This window comes from Notechis scutatus, chromosome 2 (genome assembly GCF_049901735.1).
Source record: "Notechis scutatus isolate UNSWTSFEM ecotype Mainland chromosome 2, rNotScu1.2, whole genome shotgun sequence".
NCBI lineage: Eukaryota > Metazoa > Chordata > Lepidosauria > Squamata > Elapidae > Notechis > Notechis scutatus.
Window position 1 is genome coordinate 102,611,608 of NC_142010.1, and position 24,869 is coordinate 102,636,476.

Here is a 24,869-nt window from a genome sequence, read left to right on the forward strand (position 1 = left end):
CATGGAAGACTTTTCTGAGAGACATGGTGGAGAAGGGGAAAAAAATCTAATTATTCCTCCTGTAGCTCTGTAATTTTCCTGAAAATAAACTCTACCGAAGATCCTAGAAACAGTTATGAAAGGCTGAGTCTTCCCCTTTCTAGTATTTTCCATTAGCATCTCACTCTCACAGGCATGACAAGACCAGAAGCAAAAGAGATATGGCTCAAAGGAAATACTGCTCAAGGTGCTGCATCGTTTTGTGGCCTCTCTTGCCCTTTGTATTATTTATCTGGAAAATATATTGTTGCTTAACCATAATCCATTTGCTTAGCCATGATCTCAGGTTTATATGAAACAGTGAGCTGTGGTTAATGTACAACAATCAATAAGCAGTTATAGTCACAGGTTAAGACACTTTAACTCACTATCTACCCTATATGCTTGACATGGAAAACATACTAACCCCAAACAATAAATATGGCTTGTTGTATTATCATGCAAATATGGTTACCATGGAAAAGATGGGGTGAAGAAAATATCACAAATCTAGAAACTGTCTAATAGAGAACGGAAAAGAGGCCTACCTTTAATCCACTATTTTTGTTTTCCCTTTTCATGTTCCCTCCATATCCTCTATTTGCCCAATCCAATCCCAATTCTGCCAGATTGGCTTGGGGACCAATGGAGGAGCTTCTTGGAGGTGTTTGGCTAATTAAGTTCAATGCCACTTCTTCCCCCACACCATTGTGTCCAGCTCCCTTCTCTGCCATCTTGTCTCTATATAATTGTTAATATTTTTAATCTGTTATCTTAATCATGAATGTTTTTTTTAATGTTTTTCAGGTTTCTCATGTTGTAAGCCACCCAGAGTTGTTGGACATGAGCCGGGAGGCAATAAATTTTATAAGTACATAAATCAACAAATTTTATAAATAAATTAATCCTGACTCTGTTTTCTCTGATTTCCTCAACTAAATGTATCCTGTCTATCTCCTTTTATCTCTACCCCACTCTCCAATGGCCTTAACATTCACCAAAATTCTTACTCATATCTTTATGCAACTATATACTTATAACACTTTATTTTTATTTAATTTATGGAGATAATGATCAATGAAAAATGTAAAAAATTGTAAATTAAACAAAAACATCTTTTAAAAATCCTTTTTGATGCCAAATTTTAGTGGTTTATGTCTATGTGTGTGAGAGGAAGAATGAGTTACAAAGGTCCAATGAGAGAACCTAGCAGCTATTCGGTGTGTGTGTGTGTGTGTGTGTGTGTGTGTGTTTACACATGCTCATAAACATTGCAAAGCAATTGTAACTAACAGAAACTACCTACGGAGCAGACAGGCTGTAATATAAATTAAATATTTTATTCGAGTATGATTTATATGCAAAATAATTAGCTGCCTATACACTATAGAATTTAAATAAATACTATTTATTTTAAATGTATGCATAAAGGTATACAATAGCTTTTTAAAATATGTACAGCAATATAGGTGTCTAGTAATGTTTTGGAATTAATATAAGTTTGGACTCTTGATTTGCAATAAGTATATCTTTAAAATATATTTTTAAAATTTGTACTTCTATTTCTTAAAGATCCCTAGGTATTAGATGAAATTCTGAGATTTTTGTTGAAAGAATTGAGCAATTAGGAAAAAATATCCTTAGGACAGACATAGGAAAAAACATTTTGGAATATTAAATGATGGAGCTCTTCAGGCAAAACAGCTAAAATACAGATAGAAGAGACAATGACAAAGGTAGAGCTACAGAATTCTTTTGTTCATAGGAGCTTCAGAACACTCTATTTTTAGAAACTTTCACAGGAAAAACAGAGCAATTTATCTTCTGCTGAATATGAAACTATACTTGGTCTATAAGACTTCTTGGAAACAGCAAGAAATGAATTTAATATTTTGCTCTTAGCAGAGCAACAGTTTACCCTCCATGTTAATTTGAAACTAAGTCTGCATCTTAATATTAAGACTAAATTTTAGAAAAGGTTGAATAAATGCATAGAAGAAAACCAGATTCTCCCTTTATCCATAGGTTCAAACACTGATTGATTCAAGTGGCAAAACATTCCAAAATTTAAATGGAACGGTATGGTACATTATTTTTTTAAAAGCAACAGTTAGAATAATCTGATTGTATATGACAAAGAAATACAACATATTTCTCACTCATTAGCAAATGTAAAATATATTTAATACTCATTAATACATGTAACAGAATAATCCTCTAGGTTTTTTTAAAATTTATTTTGGCGCTGAACAATTTGCTAGTCTTTCCAAAACAATCACTATGAAAAGCAGTTTTTTACTTCATTTTGTAGTCAGAGGTTATCACTATCTTAGAAACGTTGAAAATATAATCTTAGAGTACAGCAGTGGTGGGATTCAAATTTTTTTACTACTGGTTCTGTGGGCGTGGATTGGTGGGCGTGGCAGGGGAAGGATACTGTAAAATCTCTAGTCAGAGGTGGCATTTGCCGGTTCTCTGAACTATTCAACATTTCCACTACCGATTCTCCAGAACTGGTCAGAACCTGGGGAATACCACCTCTGGAGTACAGACAGACAAACGTTTTCTCTCCTACTTTATTTTAAAATATCAGTCACAGTGAGTCATAGTAATACTTTTACAAACAGAAAAAGTATCTAAATTTTCGTTCTAAAATTTTATACATTATCAATCTTTTAACTTTTTTTAAAAATAGAAATGAGACAACCTTAAACGAACATTATAAGCCAAGGAAAAAAATATTCATATTTTACCATTTTGTTTAGACTGCCCCTGCACATCTTAATCAAGGGAAAGATCACAACGATCAATTAAAAATCCTGGCAGACTACCAAGAAATACCTGGAGAATAGAATAGACTAGACTAGAATGGAATGGGTTTGGGAATGGGAATAGAATGGGAATAAGCTTTTCCACAGTTAGCAGAGCAGCAGAAACACTGGAATTGGCTGCAGTGGTGAAACTTGGAGATGTTCAGCAGCATCCTTTTAGGGTGGCAGCAGCAGCTATAAATTTACTACTTTTTTAAAAATTGTGGGCTGCACAAGGCTGCTTGGCAGGCTCCAGGCCTCATGTGCAAGCCTGCTTTAGATCAATCTGTCAGAAAGATCTACTGAATTATTCCTTAATTTCACTTTGATTTGTGTACGTCTTTATTTAGATGTTTCAGAAGGTCAGGAGAAATTACAGCTCCAAAACATTTTATGTTTTCCTACTTTATTGTATTAAAATGCTTAGTTTACACAATTCTCATAATGCTGATATTATTTTCATTGCAGATACTCCAAGTAGGTTAGAAAGTCTCATCAACTTTTATGTTTACATTTTAAAGATTGGATGAATTGTAGAAAGACGTTGAAATTTCCTCCACAAGGGATGTTTTTTAAATGTAAAACATGCACTCAGATGTTATGCTTAGCTATGCCCCAGAAAGTCAAGTTTGACTCCTGGTGATTGTGTGGAACAAACTTTGCAGTAATTATGTTTTTAGAGGTAATCTGCAGTTTTTATGTACTGTCTTCTCTTTCTTTTATTTTGCTCAGTTATGCCAAATATAGTATTTGTTTCTAGTTTATCATCTGCTCAAAATATATGAATTTCTACTTGCCATTGGTCTACAACTGATTGCTTCTCCTTACAGTTCATGGTACTGTTGGTAACAATTTCCAAATCCATGATTCAAAATATCTTCTTTCTTTTTCAGTGTTCAGCTTTAATGCTGTGCATTACCAAGACAAGGATCATTGCTGTTATTATTCTGATTGTTATTGACATTTAAATGTCTCTGTGATTTTATCTCAGAGCCTTTCCTCATTTACATTTAAACTCTAGCACAAACATGTCATAACAGCCTTTTTTGGTTGCTATGATCCTCATAATATTTCCTTCATTTGATCCCCAGCCCAGTGGTGGGATTCAATTTTTTTACTACTGGTTCTGTGGGCATAGCTTGGTGGGTGTGGCAAGGGAAGGATACTGTAAAATCTCCAGTCAGAGGTGGTACTTGCTGGTTCTCCGAACTACTCAAAATTTTCACTACCGGTTCTCCAGAACTGGTCAGAACCTGCTAAATACCACCTCTGCCCCAGCCTATATTTGAAGCACTATTAAATCACCTTTTGTTGTAATAGTGGAAAAATGATATTTCCATCTTACCCAACATAGGTATGCTCTGATGCACTTATATTTATAAACTATAAACAGAGGTGGTATTCAGCAGATTCTGACCAGTTCTGGAGAACCGGTAGCGAAAATTTTGAGTAGTTCGGAGAACCAGCAAATACCACCTCTAACTGGAGATTTTACAGTATTCTTCCCTTGCCACACCCACTAAGCCACACCCACAGAACCGGTAGTAAAAAAAATTGAATCCCACCACTGACTGTAAACTGTTCTCATTCAGTGATCTCCAAGAGAAACTATCTGGTACCTATATGCTAGAGCAGGGATCATGGCCACGGCGGGGGGGAAACAGTGAGCAAGTGCACATGCACGCACATCCTCACTTGCAAGAGCAGTGGGCAAGTGTATGCATGCATGCTCCATCTGCATGAGTGGCATGTGCATGTGCACACCACTCGCACAAATGGAGCCATGTGCATGCTTGCTGGGTGCTTGCACAGAACCATCCTCTCTTGCCCCCACCCTGCAAAGCCGGAAAGATTGGACTCTGTTAGAGAAATATACCTCAAATCTAGCAAAGATACTAGCAAATGTTATTGTTCTTACAATTATTCTCACCACTATGGTGGGGAGGAGGCCTAGATCTCCCAGGTATAAGGGGAAACCTAGGCCATCTCCTTGGTAATACTCTGTCTATTTAATGACCTCAAAGTCACTCAACAACCACCACCGGGAGAGCTGGCTTTGTAATTTTTGAATGAAACAGTCACATGGCATTTTGCTTAATGACCACTTCATTCAATGACCAAGATACTGGGCCTAGCTGTGTTTGTAAATGGAGGACTATTTATATCATTTAAAAATCTAAGATCATTTTGCAAATAAAAATTTCCACAAAGTAAACATCAACATTCAATTAAGAGGCCAGTGTAAATATTTTTTTTCTCAGCACCCAAATTTCTGTAGATAAGAAACTGGCATAGGGACACAACACCATAAAAGCTAAAAGCAAACTATGGTCCATGTGCTTTCAACAGGTAGAAATGCTGGTCAGATAGTTTCCCATGGAGATCACTAAATTAAGAACAGTTTACAGTTTATAAATTTAAACCAGACTAATATAGAACTGCATCTAAAATACCATCCCTGCAATAAGGGAAAAATCTGATTAGGATTGCAGTGATTGGAAGTTTCTTCTCCCTCCAAGCTATTTTCCTGATAAATAGTTTCCCTTTGTCTTCAGATCTGGACACTTCAAATCACTGACAATAAGGAGAGGAAAAACAATCTTGTTCCATCTCTCTGCATTTCCCATAAAGGGAAGCTGCAAATTAAGCAAGCCACCTTGACCTTTCCCCTTGAAAGACGTGATGCACGGGAGCCAACAACCAATGTAAGGCAGAAGTCCCTCCAAATGAGACTTCTTACAATGTACAAAAAGTAGCAACATTATCAAAACAAAAAGCTAAAACAAAACCAGTTTGAGTTGTAGTTTCAAATAAACCACAACCAAGCCAGAAATATACTGATTTAACTTCTGAACACAGACAAAAGTTTGGCGGGTTCTTTTAACCTGGTTTAGAGTCTTTGTATGGAAAAGTCTTAAGGTATCACACTGAGAAATAATTTAAAAGGGAAGGTATTCAGCAGGAAAGCTAATAGGAGATAAGCTTTCCTTTGCTATTTTGCTACACAAACTTGAAACCTTCTACATCTTTTCCTTATTTTTTTAAGCTACTCAACAGACTGTTATACATCTTCACATAGAACAAAGGGCTATACTGATAATACTCTTATTTATGGCAAGATTGTTTTATCAATATCAATTTTAATGAAAGACACATCACAGAAGGCTGATAACAAATAGTATATGCATTAGGTGGTATAAATAACAGTATTTTTCATACTGGTGTCTATAGAGTAAAATGAAAATGTCAGGGTTCAGCTAATGTTGCAATTACAGTAAACCTTGTGCCATAGGAAAAAAAAGACTCCAGCCAACTGATCAACACAGTCTTTAAGCACTCGGCCAGAGACACCGTCAGGACCAGCAGCCTTTCTAGGGTCCAATAGTTATGATGCAAAAATAACTTTGTGACCAATCCTTGCATTCAGACCCCCTTCACTTCTGCCAATTTTGTTAAGCTACAGCCTGATTTTCACAGTTGTTGAAATTCATTTTTTTTTCATTAATCTACATTCAATTCCCCATAATGACAAAGTGAAAACAGAACTTTAGAAATGTCTGTAAATAATTTTTTTAATGAAAACACAAATTTAATTTGGCATTAATTATTCTGGCATGAGAGCCGTTTTGGTCTAGTGATTAAGGAACTGGCTAGAAACCAGTAGACTATGAATTCAAGCCTCACCTTAGGCATGAAAGCCAGCTTGGTGACTGCGTCAGTCACTCTCACTCAGCCCAACTTACATCAAAGGTTGTTATTGTGAGCAAAGTAGAAGGAGGAAGGAATCTTCTATATATATATAAAAGAGAAATACCATTTACATGTCATCACAAAATCTCCAGAACCGTAAAGCCTACAAACTTGAAATTTGGCACGTATGTTGCTCTTGGCTTCTAGGTGCTCACTAAGAAAATATTTTTCGAAATGACCATTAGATCATTAGTATTTCGTATATTATTATTAACACCCTTTGATGCTAAGGAGTTCTACTTCCCCTGCCCACCTGCAAAACACAAGCAGATGAGTTTCAGTTTCAGTTTCAGAGCACCAAGCAGCTTTAGTACAGAGCAGTTGAGCTAACCCATGCCCTGTCTCCTTGCTGTCTCCTTGCTGTCTCCTTGCTTACACAGCAAAATACTGTTTCAGTTTCCATGTTTCAATTTCCAAACACACTGACAGGATGTATTCAGCCAGATGAATACCGATGGATGCTGGTAGGCAGAGGCACAATTTCCCCCCCTTATTTTCCTCCCCAAAAACTAAGCAAGATCACATAGTTTTGTAGTGAAGCATGGGTATAGAGCTAGTATTAGATATTTTCACTGCTCGCATTATTTTTAAAAATAATAAAGGCAAGATGAAAAATAAAAAATAAAATAAAATTCACCAGCTTTAGATAAAACAAGCTATCAGCTACATCATTACATTTTGCCCAATTAAGTGTAAAATTTGAAGATAGAATATACCCCTGTGCTAAATTCGTTCATAAATTCTGTAATTTTGTGACAAAATATTCAGGGAGGCATTGGAAGCCTATGTTATACTTTTTTAGAAATATCATCATCCAACAGTGGTCTTCTCTGCTGTTGAGTTAAATGCTATTCTCCCATCCTTCAGTTAGCACAAATCCTTACGAACGAAGGCGAATATATATGTCCTGGGATAATGTTGCAGGGTCCAATCTGGGTCAGTCACCAGGACCAGAGGCTCTGTCTTCTGAGCTTTTGGACTCATACACAAATTCTTACTGTATAAATTTTGTTCTCCTCAATACTGATCCCTTATCTGCCTTTCTCCCAATTTACTGTTAACTATATGGCTCTGATTTTTTGTGTGTGCAAAACAAAACAAACAGACCATTCAATTTTAATCCACCTTATTATGAACATCTTCTCATAGCACAAATCTCTTTAAATTCATAGCCCACAGCTTTTCAAAAATACATTTAAAGGGATAGCAACATGCTAGGTGGCATTTGCTTTTAATTCTAAATCCAGAGGAGGTCTTCCCGAACAGCTTATTGTTCAGTAATATTGACTGAAGGTATGGTGGTTTTTAGCATTCAAAGTTCCTCATTCCTGCTGCTCATAGTCAAAAAACATCCATTGTCAAACTGCAAATTTAAATACCACTAATTCAATAACATGATTACAAGTGCCTCAGAGAAGGGAGCTAAAGGAGACAGCTGTTAGGAAGAAAGAGCAGCACATTATGAAAGAGATCCTTGTGTGCTGGCTGTCAGAGAGGCTTTAAGATGCTGGCTGAACTGAATTACCCTCAGTGTGATATCAGGATAAAAGCAAGATAATTCTTTTGGTCAGCAGGACACACATTACAAGATCCCTTTTCTCAGTTTCACAAACTATCCTGGATACTTCCTGCTCCATCAGCTAGCCACCAAGACCTTTGCTTGTAAGCACTGAGAAGCAGGTCTTGTAAAAGCAGGTTTACATTGGCATTTCTGTACTATTGAGATTATGTACTATTTACAATCCACCCCAGTCAGGGGTGGGATTCAAATTTTTTAACAACCGGTTCTGTGGGCGTGGCTTAGTTGGTGGGCATGGCTTGGTGGTCATGTTATTGGCTGGGCGTGGCCAACTCAATATCACTCACATCGAGGCACGCATCTCCTTGCCTGGCCTCTCATGACTGTGGGGATGCTGCAACAGTTGTAAGTGTGAAAAATGGTCATGTCACTTTTTTCAGTGCCATTGTAACTTTGAATGGTCACTCCATACAAGCAAAGGAGGGGGGAAAAAAACTCCAGAGAAGTTCCTGAGACAGGAAGTGTAGTCCTGCCAAGAATGTAATAAGGGTTAACTGAGAGGCAGTTTCTGTAAGCAACACCAGAATGTTTCCTTCCTGCCTTCCTTATAGGATTAGGCCAGTAATTTCTTCTAACAACTGGTTCTCCAAACTGCTTAGAATGTTAACAACCGGTTCTAGCGAATAGGTGCGAACTGGTAGAATCCCACCCCCGACCCCAGTAATATTCACGAGTGGTGGAAAAAAAACATAAACAGCTCAACATGTAGCTTGGAGGTTTTTGTGGAGCCCAACTTAACTTAATATATTATGTCAAAAGTCAAAGTCTATATATCAAGGTAGTAGGTAGGTAGGTAGGTAGGTAGGTAGATAGATAGGCAGACAGGCAGACAGGCAGATAGATAGATGCTTTAAGGCTTTATCTAAGGCCTTCTATTTTAATATCAGACATCTGTCTTTGCAGTCTATACTGGAAAATGTTAATTCAGACAACAAGAATCTATGTAACTATTTATTTATTGTATTATGTTTTAAAAGATGGTAGAAGAGATTTCTGGTGAAGGAATTACTTTCAAATAAGATATTGCCATTCTTTGAGCTAGGCAATGTCAAGTAACAGATGCAATAAAGATTCGAGGAACGTTCTTCATTGTTGCAAGACAGAATAACAGAATCTTGAAAACCTATGTTTTTCTCTATTTCATTTTATACTAAACCAAATCAGGGGAAAGGGTATTTTGAGTTTCTTTCTCAGAACTGAAAAATATTTTCTAAAACTCCTTACTTACCAGCTTAACAATTCCTTTTCACCTCCCCTCCCCTTCCCTGTTCAGGTTTATGGACTGTAACAGATACCCTTATTTAGGGAATTTGGGGTGGAAAATCTCTTTTCCATTTCCTCCCAATTTTTCTGTGTAGAAGTCTGGAAGCCTGCCTCTTTTGTGGAGGACAGGCAGTCCATATCTTTTCCTCTTTTGATTTGTCATTCCTATCAGTGCCACAAGTAATCTCACACTTACTGTATCAAGTTGGGTGTTATTGTTGCTATACAATATGAAAGTAATTTACATATTAATAATGTAAGTATTTCTATAAAAAGGATCACTTTTCTCAGATACTTCCCTTGGGTTCTTATTCAACAATTTAGCACTGCGTTTGATTTGGAAAATATCGCATGTATTTTGCAAACTTCCATTTTAGTGTAAAGAATTAAATATTAATAAAAAATGAGTTGATTTCAGTATAATACCTTTGCAGTTATTGTCTACAGCAGATTTACATATGCTCCAGAAAAACTTTGGTATATTCCTCAGTATATCACTAAAACATATTGTCAAATACTAAAATTTAATGTTACCAAATGAAAAAATAAAATTAATTGTGTTAACTACTTTGATCTATTTTAAATGTGAATTAAATTGAAATTAGTGTATTTTAATTTGCCCCAATTTTTTTGAGTAAAATAGCACAGAAATATTCCAAGAAATATCAAGTATAGACCTCAGTCCACAATAATAATAATAATAATAATAATAATATAAACAATGGCTGCAAATCTGCAATTTGTCTTGTGAGACAGAGAACGGTTCCAGTATTCGCAATATGGCACAGTTTCTTTACTTAGATCAAGGACTGAAGAATGAATTATTCTGCTAACAGGAAGGCTATATAAGGGAAAAGAAAAACAACTATGTGTTAAGTGGAGGATCTAGGTGAAAGATAGCAACAGGGAATTATCAAGACTTCAATTTTCATAATTATTTGCCACTGGCCATGCTGAATATAGTTGATGAGAGTAACACATGTAGAACATGGCAGATCTTTGATTTTACATATGCCAAATAAAGAGATTTTTATAGAGATTCTGAAAAGGATCTTTGTAAGAGTAAAAATTTTCAAATGCTTGTCTGAGATATGTGATAGTTAGTTGATCTCATTCCAATGATATATAAACAGAGTTGTATCACTGTTTGCATTGTTTAATTTCTCATTATTTTATCAATGACTTTTAAAATAAGCTTGACATAACATAGCTTGAATTTCTAAACTGTACGAAGTTTATTTTGGAAAGGTACTTTGCTGTTAAAAACATATATAGAGTATGATTGCATATAAATATTAGTTGTAATTTATAACTAATGCTCTTTTCATTAAAAATATCAAGAACTGTATAGGTGTTCTATATTAGGTAATGAAAGAAAGATAAAAATCAGACTTAGACATATTATATTTTTAAAACCTGGCTTCAATAGCTAGAATTTTTAGACATTTATGAGACCATTTTACCTTTTGCTTGCCATTACCAATAAAAACAGTTATTTTAGAATGATTTACATCTTAAAAATTATTTCAATTTTTTTTACAAAATTGTTATTACTGTATATCATAATACCCACAATGTCAATATTTCAAACTAGGCACAATCTTTATAAAATCTATGAGTACAACTCCAAATATTGAGTCATATATTTTAGATCTACAGAATTATATTTACTAAAATTATCAGGCATGAAGAACCAGGTCAACAGGTGAAGGTTCAATTAAACTGATTTGTTGCTCAACGTCTAGCATAGGAATCTTCTCAACTAATGATTGGCACCTGCTTAGATAAGGGTCAACAACACTCAGGAGGGTCAGGCTTGTTTTGTTTTGGATACCTAGGGTTTCTAGGCTGAACCCCCTTTTCACCCCACCCCTAGGCTCTGACATCTCTTCTACTGAAACACAAATTTCTTCTTGATTTTAAAAATATAAAGATTTAATCAAATCACTTACATTTAACCAACAGCCATAATCTAATGATATTTTGATACATCTTTCATGTAATTCAGTAATTTTTACTTCTTTATAAGTACAATGAAGTCAGGTACAATGTAATTTGCTAAGTATACGAAGTGGAAAAACATTCAAGAAGGCAATGGCAAACTATACTTCCAATGCTACCAAAAAAAACTGCATGGATGTAGTCACAAAGAATTGAGATCAGCTCAAGAGATTTTTTAAAATTTATAAACATCTAGAGCAGCAGTCCCCAAACTTTTTGGCACCAGGGACTGGTTTCATCGAACCCAATTTTTCCACAGACCTGATGGAATGAGAAGGACACAAAACCTAGATCCCTCGCATGCGGAATTTACAGTAGGATATTTACACTCCTATGAGAATCTAATATCTGATTATCTGAGATGGAACTGAAGCAATGATGGGGAACAGCTGCAAATACAAATGAAGCTTCACTCGCCTCCCCTTGCTTTCCTCCAGCTGTGAGGCTCAGTTCCTAATAGGATACTGACCAGTCCATGGCCCAGGGGTTAGGGACCCTTGACTTAGAGATTTATAAACTAAAAATCAACAGCTACAAAATAGTATTTTGACTAACAGATGGAAAAAAATATCAATACTATTTAAGACTTGTTTTATTGGAAAATATTAACTATCCTTAATTTGAAGCTGAATCCATTGTAAAAATCAAATATGCAAAAGGCATAAAGGAGCAGTAAAGATCAGCATATGGCTAAGTAGGTGTTTCTATTGCAATACTGGCTGATATCTGGATCTTCACATGCTTGACATGGTGCAGCAGGTAACTCAAATTACAGTACATGAAAAGTTTATAATAACTGAAATCAAACCTCAAGTATTGTTTTCTCTTTCTTTCTCTCAAAAAATGAACATTGAAATGAACACTGAAGACATTTCTTTTTTTTTTTTTTTTAAAACAAGTTTTATTAAAAGTTTCAACAACAAACAAATCATTACATATTAAGTCTTTCCCTGTCTTTCTACAATAATTTCCCAATATTCTCATAAAACACAAACAAACACAAACAAACATAAAAAAAATCTTTTAGTAAAGTACCTTGGCCCCAGTTACCTCTCTTTGCATGGGCTAAAATAATAGCACATATCACTCTTCACATTTCTATCTTATTTAATCCATCTTAATTAAATCATTAAATTTGTATCTTTTGCCCATTCATTTATCTCTCTATCTCTTCTTATAATAAAAAAAAATTTCTCCTGAAATCACTAATCAGAGTATGATGCCTTTCTATCCTCCCCTAAGTTAATAAAATTAACATTCAGCATAACAAATACCCAATTTGGTTCTGCTTGGTACATTCTATCCACCAAAAATGTTTAAATACATTGTATCCTCCTTTCCTTCGATATTTTATTACATTTTAAAAATCAATCATTATTAAAAACTTCAACATTTTAATTTCTTATTAAATCTTAAACCATTCTAATTTACTATTCCAAATATAAATGTTACAATACCATCTTCTGTACCTTAGCAGAATCTTTCTTACAGAAAATTATATTTCATCCTTTGTCTCTAAAAAAAATCCCTCTTCTCCCATCCAATTTTAAAGCTTTGAGGCTTTTCTCCGCCTTTCCCCTTTCTTTCTTCCCCCACCAAATCTTCCTACCCCCCTTCTTCTTCTAACCTCTACCTTGCTGGGATCCCTTCTCTGTTGTGTTCCCTTTTTCTCTTGTTTGTTATCATTATATTTACTTTGGATCATATTTTTCTCTTTCTCAAATGTTTTTTAGATCTTAAGTCCTTCATTTTCCTTGCTCTCTTCCTTCCTTCTTCCTTAGATAAGTTTTGGGATTCAATGAAGATGGCGTCTTCGTCTCTTCCTTGTTGTTCTTCTTCCGTTCCATCTGTTCCATTGTCTGTTGGTAATTGACCAGCGCCATTTCTAGAAATAGAAAAGCTTTTTCCATGCCATCTTTGCAGGTTGCTTTTGTTTGCTCATATTCATCCCTCAGGTCTTCAAAAAGGAAAGCCATTATAAATAAATCTTTTCTTTTCTTTATTCCTCTTTCTTCTTACACCAACCAAATATTCCGAGAGAAAGGCAAAACAATCCCAAAATCCACAATCCTCAATAAATCCAAGCAAGCCAAAATTCCCCCTTCCTCTTCCAGGGGTGGTATCAAACAAATAAAAAAAAAAGAATCCAAGTCTATATTTTAAAGCCTTATTAAGATTGTATTTCTGTCCTCAAGTCTTCAAGGCATCTCCTCCAACAAGATCCAAATTAATATATTTTCTTTATCCTCTCCCTTCCGGCTTAATTCCGTCGGGAGGAGAGTAAACTTTCCCTTCAGCACCTCAAAATAGCCGCTTTTTTTCTCTTGTGGAAGAAATCATCAGAAAACCATCTTTTCCAGGAATTAAATTAGAAAAATCTCAAAGCCCTGGGTCGACCAAGAAGAACTTTTACTTTCAATAACTTTCTTCTTCCTCCTGCGCATACTTGCCCGGCTGTCAACTTCTTTGTGGCGGCCATTACGGACCGCCGCTGCACCGCCCTGGTAACAGGGGGTTCTGCCGCCAGGGAGGGGGTCTGCAACACCCCAAACCCTTCCTCCGGATCCCCTTACCTTCAGCTACCCCTGCAGGGCAGCCTTGCTCCGCACCCGTCCGGTCGGAGCCCCAAAACGGCTAGCGGCAGGGATCGCGCAGCTTCGCGAATCCCTACCGCCGCGAAGCCGACAAACCGGAAACTCCCAACACTGAAGACATTTCTTGTCTTCACTTTTACCAGAAGAAACAGGATCACAAACACACTGTAGGCCAAAAAAGCCACATTGGGACAGAGGCCCATTGTTTTTTAGCTGTCTTAAGAATTCTGTTAATGCAAGACAGGATTAGCCACATTTAGAGTTTATTTTAAAAAGAGACGCATAAATTTTACAAAATATTAACTTTGTATCCATAGGATTAAAAAAATTACTTAAATGTATTTTAATATTTTTTTAAAAAATCTTAAGAGATACAAGGTTTTGTCACAGACTCCAGAAATTTAGAAAATATTTGATAATGTTACCAAATTCTTCATCATCTTTATCAGGGGTGTGGTGGCCATCAGGTCAGATGCATCACGTACTGGCTACGCCCACCCCAGTTCCACGAAGGAAAAAAAACTACACAATACATCACGTGATGGCAATGTGACATGGCGAGTTTGACACCTGTGATCTTCATGAATAAGTTCATCAAAATTATAGCAGCAAAAATGAAACCAATCTAACTTTTCCCACGCACAAGTAAATATGAGGGATACATCAATTAATTCCCTCATTCCAGAAATGTGGCATCTACTTCCAGAGCAAAACAACAGTTTTAGTAAGTAAATATAGTCCATGTTTAGTGACTGCAATTGGAACTGGCAACTCACTAAGCAAAACAGCTGTTACAGTAAATGGGAAATCATGTGACTGCAAGGGTGCTTATTGGCTCAAAACTGAGACTTTACATCTGTCACTTTTGCCTACCTTCTGACCTCCTTCCCTTCCTTTGAAATGGTAAACCCAGGATATTTAACAAGAAGGAATTAATATCTGTATTTACATTGATTTGAGAGGAAGGGATTACAAGAGAATAAGCAGACTGACAATGGGAGTACATATTGAAAGCAATGCTGGCACTGGCAGCTTCAAGTGCATAACATAAACAGCTTGCTGCATTCCCCACTAAGTGCCTGCTTACTAGTCTCTTGTAATCCTTTCCTCTCTAAACTTTCTGCTCTGGAGTAGAATTAACCAGGCACATGAGAAATTGCCTACAGCAATTGCTTGCTTTTTTCCTCTCCCCTCCCTCCTTCGCAAAAGGGAGAGATTGGAGAATATATAAGCATACAGTGGGAAATTATGTGGGCTGTTTGTGTAGCTGCAAACACCAGCACATTGCTTTCAATGTGTATTCTTCACTGTGTACTTCCTTACTTTCTTGTATTGACTTTCTGTTCAATCTCTCTGCTCTAAAATCAGGAGAGGGGGAGAAAAGCAACAGCACATTACATTCTGATGGCCATGTCAATCACATGATGAAGAGACAGTACTAGCATAACTTCAAAAGGTCACTGAATGAGGCTGTTGATAAATGAGGATTAACTGTAGAAATCATCTGAAAACAATCATAGAAACTTGCTCACTGAAACAACACTCTCATTAATAGTAAGTTTTATGTTGAGTTATCCTTCCAGTGGAAGTTTCCTTCTCTAAGCTCTCAGCCCGGATAGGTGCCTCTAGATAAGAAACAAAGCACCTCAACCTATTAAGTAAATAAATTTCACGCTTGTTCTTCTGGCTAAACATACTTGGGCAATTGGCCAATTTCTTATTTGTCAAAATGCCAATTTATCACATGTATCCTACAACTGTAATTTTCACTTTGTCTAATTAGTTGAGGTGGGAGTTATATCGTGTTATCTTAGGTGCACTGCAAACTGGTCTATGGTCAGGATTCGGAAAGAAGAACCTTTGCAATAGTTACCTCTGACAACAAATCTATGGCAGCTTCCTATACAATTTCCTATGCAAAATGTCAGAGGTACACCATTATATACTGCTGAAAGGAGACTGGTCACTCAGCACATAATAAACCAAGTTTATTATGATTTCTGATCCAGTTTCCAGGTGCACCACATACTGAACTGCAAATATAAACTTTTAGCTAAAAAAAGAATGGCTTTTAGTCATTCTGGCTGTGAAAGGTAAACTTGAAAATGTGTGAGTGAGGCCTAATGAAATTTCACAGCTTCTTACGAAGCATGTTTTTCAATGCTCTGCATATTTTTCTTTGTTCCTTCATGACCAGAAAGAGCTAACAAAGTTGGCAAAAAGAAAGAAAGAAAAAGAAAAAATAGGCAAGCAGAAAGACATTTATATACTTTTTAAAATTTAGCTATTTCTGAATGTTATTTGGAAACATTTGAGCAGGTTTTCATTTTTCTTATATGTAAATAAAAATATCCATGGATGGATTCTCAGACCATAATTATCAAGGAAACAATAATCATAGCAGATATAAAAATATAACAGAGATCAGAGTTAATACTGTCATTCAGTCCCTAACATCCAAAACTAATAATTCTGATACATTCCACACAATATTTGCCGTACTAATGAATTACTGTGGGGAAAACTGTTTTTTGTTACAAAAAAACTACATTTGACCATGAAAAAGGGATATTTTTTACTCAGCTTGATGGAACACCCAGAAAAATAAACTTTATAGAGTTCCAAGGAAATGATACCCAACAACTAAAATTCAAGTCACAAATCTCCAATGGGCAGAATTCTACCATGTAGAGATTTGATATTGTATTTATTATCATTTATCATTTCTATAATTATACTAAATCCTTGACTTACATTTAGTGACCATTCAGTTACAATGACACTGAAAAAATGACTTATGCCCATTTTTCTCACTGACCACCATTACAGCATCCCCATGGTCATGTGATCAAAATTCGGATGCTTGGCAACTGACTCATAGTTATGACAGTTGCTGTGTCCTAGAGCCATGCAATCCCCTTTTGCAAGCTTCTGACAAGCAAAGATAATGGGTAAGTCGGATTCACTTAACAACCATGTTACTAACTTAACAGCTGCACTGATTCAACTTATCTGTGCCAAGAAAATGGGGCAAAACTCACTTGAATGTTTCACTTAGCAAAAGAAAGTTTGGGCTCAATTGTGGTTGTAAGATGAGGACTACCTGCATTGTATTTCTACACCTCCTAAATTTCTTCTAATAACACATCTTTTTGATTAAGGGTACACTTCCTTGTTTCACTGTATACTTTGTTAGGAGACAAAACATATGTGGTATTCTAGCATGCTGTGTCAATTTGAGGCAGCCAAGAGACATATCCAGAGAAGGATCTTATTCTGCAATTACTTCAATTGAAATAAAAAAATCTGTAACCTTAATATGCTTTCCCACCACTTATTTAACCTTCTACATGAACACAATGCACATACAAGATGCCCGGATGGTAGGACTGCTAACTAAAAACACTCCAAGACTAGCTCCTCCACCCCCCATCTAAAAGATTCAACACACAAGCATTTTTATGGACTTCCTTCCTACAAGCCTTTTGTGAGATTTAAGGCTTCATTTCTGCTCCTTAATTCATCTTTATGAAAAAGAGTACGAACTATTAGATCCCACCAGTGGTAGGATTCAATTTTTTTTACTACCGGTTCTGTGGGCGTGGCTTGGCGGCTGTGGCAGGGGAAGGATACTGTAAAATCTCCAGTCAAAGGTGATATTTTCCGGTTCTCCAAACTACACAAAATTTCTGCTGCCGGTTCTCCAGAACGGGTCAGAACCTGCTGAATACCACCTCTGGATCCCACCCACATCAGTGCAATCACATTGTATATTTTATGTTCCCAAACAGGCTACAAAGAGTTGTCCCCAGCTTGAAAAAGCTTACTCAGCCCCATTTGCAGAAATTAACAAAAAATTACCCATGCTTCCTAATAAAAAAGGCAAAGGTTTCCAACTGTGTCCCTAATACTAGGTTATGTGTTTATTCTGTTCCTATGTATCTGAAATAAACATTATATACTTCCAACCTTAATCCAATTATCCACAGCATAAGAATTGTATTTAGATCTTTCTGTGATTTTTTTCTTGACTTGTTAGATAATTCATTCATTTTCATCTCAGGGTGCTCTCTGGACTCTGGCTTATCTCTGGAGCAAGAAATAAAACCTTATGAAGCCTGCCATTATATAGTACTAGACTTACCTGTGACTTCACAGTCTTCCAAAGCAGCATCTGAATCTTGATGAATGAACATGGATAACAAACTGGTACCCTCTTTATGACTATACATCTCAGTCACTTTCCCTTCACTATTCATGGCTTCTAGTTTCTCTGAAGAATTTGGGACAGCCTCTTTCAGATCAATCCCCCCTTCCTTTGATGCCCTCAACAAAGCTATGAGCTCAAGAGATGTTTTTGCATCTTTAAAAAAAGTAGGAATTCTCGCTTCACCTTGGGGATACTCAAGGGCAATAAGATCCTCTTTGTTTGACACAAGGGTCATTGGCACAGCTTTTCCTTGGTCATCCTCATGCTCTTTCTCCTGTTCTGATAAAGCAGTGGAAACCGATTTCTCCATTCCTTGTGGATTCCGCTGTGTCAATTTCACAAACCAAACATCAAGGCTTTGGTGGATTTGCAACAATTACTGCCAGACAACCTATAATAAAAAAGGTATCATAATGTCTCGTGTTTAGAATAATTTAGAAGGATGAATTTCACACAACTCTTTTTGAAATATGCTGATTGAAATATAATGTACCTATTACAAATATTCATTATGTGATTTAGAACAAAAGTCTCTTATCTAGGGGTAGAGATCATTTCTAGAGTTGAACAAAACTATTTTATTCAACAGAATAAATATAATAATATACACCAAGTCAAACATGTTTTATTTACAGCCTTGTCTTGCCTGTAAGACAGCTTAACTCAGATGACAATCTATAACATAGGTATCACAGCTGCAGGAGGATATTGATATATGGCTGGAGTAAACCAAGAAAGTGTGAGATTTCAAGCACCAAACTTGACTTCAAGCATCAAGCTATACTGCCCTATACAAAACTTTAATATTTACTGCAGAAGACAAGGATATGACATACATATTTTGAAGCCTTGACCACTAGAGTTTTATAGTATTAGAGTGCTTTCAACTTGATTTGTGGCACATTGGTGTCAGAAATTCTATATAATGTATAGAACAGCATTTAATGAGAATTATGTCTCAGTTGCATTTTATCTATTGTGGGATAATTCCTCACCATATTCTGAAATAAAAGTATAATCTGAAGCTTACATGACATGCATGAACAGAGACAGTTGTCTATATGTATGCATGGGAAGGGAAATAGAAAAAAAAAACACTAGCAAGTATATCATTCTCAAGCAGGAAGCTCTTTCCTATTGGTCACTTAAATGTATGACTAATCTTTATTACAGATACTGTCAGTATTTCATTCAGCTGTATTAAGTAAGTATTAAATGTAGAATTGCAATCTATGTACAATTCAATAAAAAGCAATTCCTAAAAGGAAAACACAATTTTCTCCAAAGAAACATAACTATCTACACCTAGGATTTATATTGAGTTTATTGAATTACACAGATGAAGATACATTATGGTGGGAAAGTTGTATCAAACTGACAATTCTCAAATCCTATGTTATACATATTTTTAACATTTTGCTCTATTTGGTAAGGAGTTACTACAAAATAAATCAGAAAAAACAGTGCCACAAGAAGAAATAAATAAATAAAATAATTTTAAACATCAGTTAATTCAGTCTTTTAAGAAAACTTTTTAAATAGTCTCAAATGAACAGGTTTACTACCTGATACCAAAGGGACCATAAAATAACTATCAGACAAGCTTTTCTAGGAATGGCATTTTCTGTTCAGGTCAGCATTCCAGTAACCATCTGCCAATCTCTATTTGGCAGGAGACACCTTGAGCAATCATCCTGACTCTAAGGTGTTCATGTAATTTTGCCATGATTTCTATTATCTCTGTGCCCAAATAAACCAACTGCCCATGTGACCTTATTTCTTTCTGTATAAACTCTTCTTTCAAAGTAAGATAAAACTAGTTGAAGCTACATTTAAGTAACTTTTTTAAATAAAAAAAATCCATGTCTAAATTTAATTTGGAATTCCATGATGTCTTATATAAAGAGTCTCAAACCTTTTTGGCCTGTGAGCCCATTGAGGTTTTGAGGATGATATGGCTGGGTGCTATCATAAAATGCCTGGTATGAAGTGTAGCTAATATGTCGTATTGGAATAAAGTATTCCTTTTTAGAAAGGAAAGAAGATGAAATTAGAATGCAAGCACACTGTTTTAATCCCATGTTTCTTGTATCAATTCTCAAAAAGGTTAGCTAATTTCATAAAATAACTTCTAAAAATTTTTCTAAAAATAATTTTCCCAAATAGAAGATTAACTTTGAAATTACTTCCTTTCAAATGCAAAAATGAGCAAACCCCATAGTGCAAATATAATCATTCTTTCACAATCATGTTCAACAATAAATAAATAAAGGGAGAAAGGGAGACAGATCTGGTCACATCCAAGTTTCTTTATCTTGAGTTCCTACATAAATGACAGTTGACTATGTTCACATAACTAAGCCATGAACAATAGTTTACAGATCACAAGGACTTACTTAATTGTAAGCCAGTCCCCTCCCAGCCACATTGTCATTTAGTAAGTGTGTAAATCTAGTCACTGTTTTTCTATTTCCAAGATATTACATGTATATATTCTTTTCATCTGTTATACAAACAATCATGCATTCTATTCCTTAATCACACAAATATAGACATCTGTCTTTTTCTCTTCTACTTTGTAAGGCTGATTCTTCCTCATTGAGTCAATCAACCCTCCAATTTCCTCTCCCAGGCTCTATTTCTCTCCTATTTGTTGGCTCTTCCTACTTCTCTCTGAAAGAATAGGAAGAATTAAGGATGGCTATCCTTTTGACTTTCAAGCATAGTTAATTGCAATAACTCTGTTCCTAATTTAGCTGGTTGGAAAGCAGAACTGGCCTCCAACTGGTCTACCCTACTTCTATGGATACACATTAAAATGCACTTTTCAATTATATAATTTTGCTGAATCATATTCAATTTGCAATCTACCATTCAATATATTTTTCTTAAGTATAATTTCCAAGTCAGTTATTTCCTGTGTGTCATTGTGTTCAAGAAGTTATAGACAAAACAGAAAAATGCTTCTGCTCTTCTGTTAACCTATGAAGTCCATTAATGGGACACTCTCACCAGGAGAACTAAATTCAGAATTCTAGCCACTGAGTTCATACTTTTAAAATAAGTGTACATAGGATCTAGAATTTGAAGTATATATTTTTCTCTCATTTCATGTCATAATATCTACTTTTTGTTCTGAATTATATATGAAGTGTCAACTACATCCTGCAGTGGTGAAGAGGAAAACAGGCATATTAATTAAAAGCAAATATATTAGTCATAGACCACTTTATGAACCGATATACATTAAATTATAGTTAGCTTGAAAAAAAAGACAAATTACTGTGGATGGTCATATAAGCTGTGATCAAGCCACAGTTTTGATAAACTATGTGTTTTGTCTATTATATGACATTTATCACATTTGGATGACCAAATTGCTATTTATCAAATTTATATAACTGCCCATCTCACAAGAAGCAAAAAAAGTACAAAAACAGTTTAGTTATTAACATAAACATAGTTGTATTATCAACACTGCATAGCATGCAAAGAAGTACCCCGGTGTGTACATGGAAGTTGGATAAAATTGCTGCACTTCATTGTTTTTCATGAATAACATTTTAAACAATATATTAACAGAGAGATTGGCAATACGTATTATCTCATCTACAGTCAATAGTAGCTGGTTCTAATGGACTCAGATTGTTTCCTTAAACAGTAAGATTCAGACAATTTATTTGGAATCAAGAAAACATGGTTATTTCATCCCAAAACCAATGCCAGTGGAAAATCAACAAATACAGTTACCACTAGGAGGAGATAGATATTCATAAGTGAAATTAAATGAGCTGTCTGCGGCTGTCTAAATACATATACATGGTATGTGGGTAAAAACAGAAGACAACCACTTCACAGTTTCCTCAGTATGTAGTATTTATTATATCTTTATTCTATATAAATTCTTCTTGAATGACAAATTGACCTCCACCCAAAGGTCAGTAGTCTCTTCAACATGCCTCCTTACAATCTGCTTTGCTGTGGCAAGTACCTAAATTGACCTTATAAATGTTATTGGGAGTTTGCAAAGATGCTACACCAGAAAGGCAGTAATCAGCAGAACGATGGTGAACTATAGTTTAGTTTTTAACATAGTTGCTCTAACCTACCTCCGACATTCCTCAACTGGGACCTTTGTGTTAAATAACTAAATAAGACAGGGCACTAATTTTTTTATAAGTTTAATGCATACAGCATATTGAATATAGTTGATTAATACACTGCCATGATTCCCTTGCCATGCATCTTTGACAAGAAAAGCACATTTACTCATGAAAGAAATCATGCTAAGTAATTTATCTCAGGTACAAATGTTAAAAAAAGCAAAGGTACTACAATTTGTTATTCCAAATGGGAAATGCAAAAATGTAAAACATAAGCACTACTGCTTGCTGAAATGAAAAATACACAAGAAAAACAAAATGGCATTATTATCATAATTTACCAAACTATCAGAAGTCCATATAGTAAGGCTGTGTTTATATATTATGTTAAATCATGCTTTCTTCAATAAACTACAATAGCTGGATTCATATAACACACTAAGCTAAAACCAAACACAGTGTGTGTTAATATAGTGTGAAAGCAATTAAATTATCATAGTTTTAATACCCTTACTTGAACATTATTCAAAATAATCCACACAAAATACTGGACTAGGAATATGATCATTGCTGTTTAAATAAACTAAAACTTATGCACATTTATTCATTCCGAAGTTGTGTTATTATATTTACAGTACTCTTAGAGAAGTATATGTAAAATTGCAGTGATGAGGAAGAAAATTGTACTTCTGCTTCCAGAATTTATAACAAAGTTACACAGATATAACTTCCTTTAACCGATTATCATATGTTGCTTTACAGTATGTACTGATATATCAATTTTTTTGTAAATGAAAGAGAAAAAATTGTACAAGAGTTTGACATGTATAAAATGCTATTTTTATTTTAAAAAGTAATAGCACAGTTTAGGTTAGGTCTCAGTTTTAAAGAAATTACAATCTGAATTTCAACTATATAGAAGGCAAAGAAAGAAATAATAAAGATGACAAAGAGAAGGAAAAGAATTGCCAATAAATGTTTTCAGCAAACATTTCCCTGCTATGAGTAATATACAAACATATACTTCAATTATTAGTTAATAGACTTCCCATTACATCATTAATTCAATAAGGTCTTATGATGAAGAATTCAGTAAACTGAAAAACGTAACCACATACTACTAGGAAGCAACAAAGATTTCAGTTTTTTAACAGCCATATTATAATCTGCAATTTACTTAAGGCGAGTAGCAATTGCTAAGTGTGAACGGGAAAATGTCTCTGTTCTGACTAAACCTTGTTATTCTCAGTATAAAAAATAGTTTACAAATGTAAAAACTGTTCCCTCAAGGATCTAATCCCAAGCCAAAGCTGCTTCCATGAATATAAGAATTTCTTCTTAGTTATTTTAATTTTTTTTGCTCATTGCAGATATGAAAGTTACTAGCAACAAAACCTGGTATTTCATTGTTATATTTTGAAGCTCACATTCAATCTAAGGCTATAGTTAGAAGGGCAAGAATCTCCAAAGCTCTTCTTCAAATAATACTTTTGAGAATATTATAAAAATCTTTATTTATATGATGACTCATAAAATGCTATGATGGGCATTAAGACTACAGAATTAGGGAAGTTCTGAGTCTGTCTCAGTTGAATCTATTGGATAATCATTCTATAGATACAATTGATGTAGTAACTGCTTAAATGAGCAAAAATATACATGTAGAACTGACATAATGTGGACAATGCTTGATAGAACATTCTATTAAATTTTAAAGAATTACAAGTTTATCATTTTTGCTACAATAGATTTAAAGTTACTGTATCACTGAAATATCTAAGAAGAGACTGTCAACATACAGTACATAATGTAGTCTAATGTGGTGTCTTTGAATTCTGCATTTTGTAACTTTTCCTAATATCCAGGAAATAGCAGCGAAGCACTCAGTAAAGTAGTTCTTTGAAGCAAAACTATAAACGTTTTTGTTATATGCAGCTAAAGATACATCCTTTTGGATAGCTCTTGCTATTACTAATATCCTTATTCCATTTCTCTCTTTCTTACAATGTGTGTGCTCTTGTATATGTGTGTTTGTGTATGTGTTAGTATTTCATAATAAGATGGAAGAGAGAAATAGTAAGGATTTTCACTGGAAGTCCATTTAAATTCCATTAAAATTTTGTGAACTGGCAAGACAATTACAGATTAATATTTGGAAGAACCTCTAAGTGAAGCAAACAGAAAAGGAATTATAAAAGATAAAAATTATCCTTTTATAAGTCTATCCCTAACATCATTGGTGCCTAAATTTAACAATATTATCTCCTTTCTTCTCAAAATAATTAGTTTACAATTTTGGTTGTGAACAATTAAACATAGCATTTATCCTCACTGATGATGTTCATCACATTTTTGACATTGCTTGTTCGGTGTCACTTTCAGCACTCTATTAGATATTTCCTAATGGGAAGCACCAGTCTCCCTCAGAAAACTTAGGTCTCAAACTATGACCATACACTTTTTTATTTCAAACACAAGCAGGATTTGGATAGTGTAAATGTTATATAAGAATGATAACAGGAAATATTTCCCACAGGTTAT

At 35.0% G+C, this 24,869-nt stretch overlaps 1 protein-coding gene across 13 annotated transcripts in view; it reads right to left on the reverse strand.

Annotated features, from left to right (window-relative positions):
- Nucleotides 1–24,869, reverse strand: part of WIZ (WIZ zinc finger) — a 62,968-nt gene that overhangs the window by 36,826 nt on the left and 1,273 nt on the right. For 9 of the 13 annotated variants that reach the window (XM_026676977.2, XM_087955639.1, XM_087955648.1 and 6 more), the window contains exon 2: nucleotides 18,160–18,616. In XM_026676977.2, the coding sequence (XP_026532762.2) occupies nucleotides 18,160–18,535 (376 nt within the window). In that variant the 5' untranslated portion in view covers nucleotides 18,536–18,616. Of the gene's footprint in view, nucleotides 1–18,159; nucleotides 18,617–20,140; nucleotides 20,250–24,869 lie in introns of those variants that run through there. The other 4 variants (XM_087955643.1, XM_087955642.1, XM_087955641.1 and 1 more) reach the window with 2 other exon arrangements.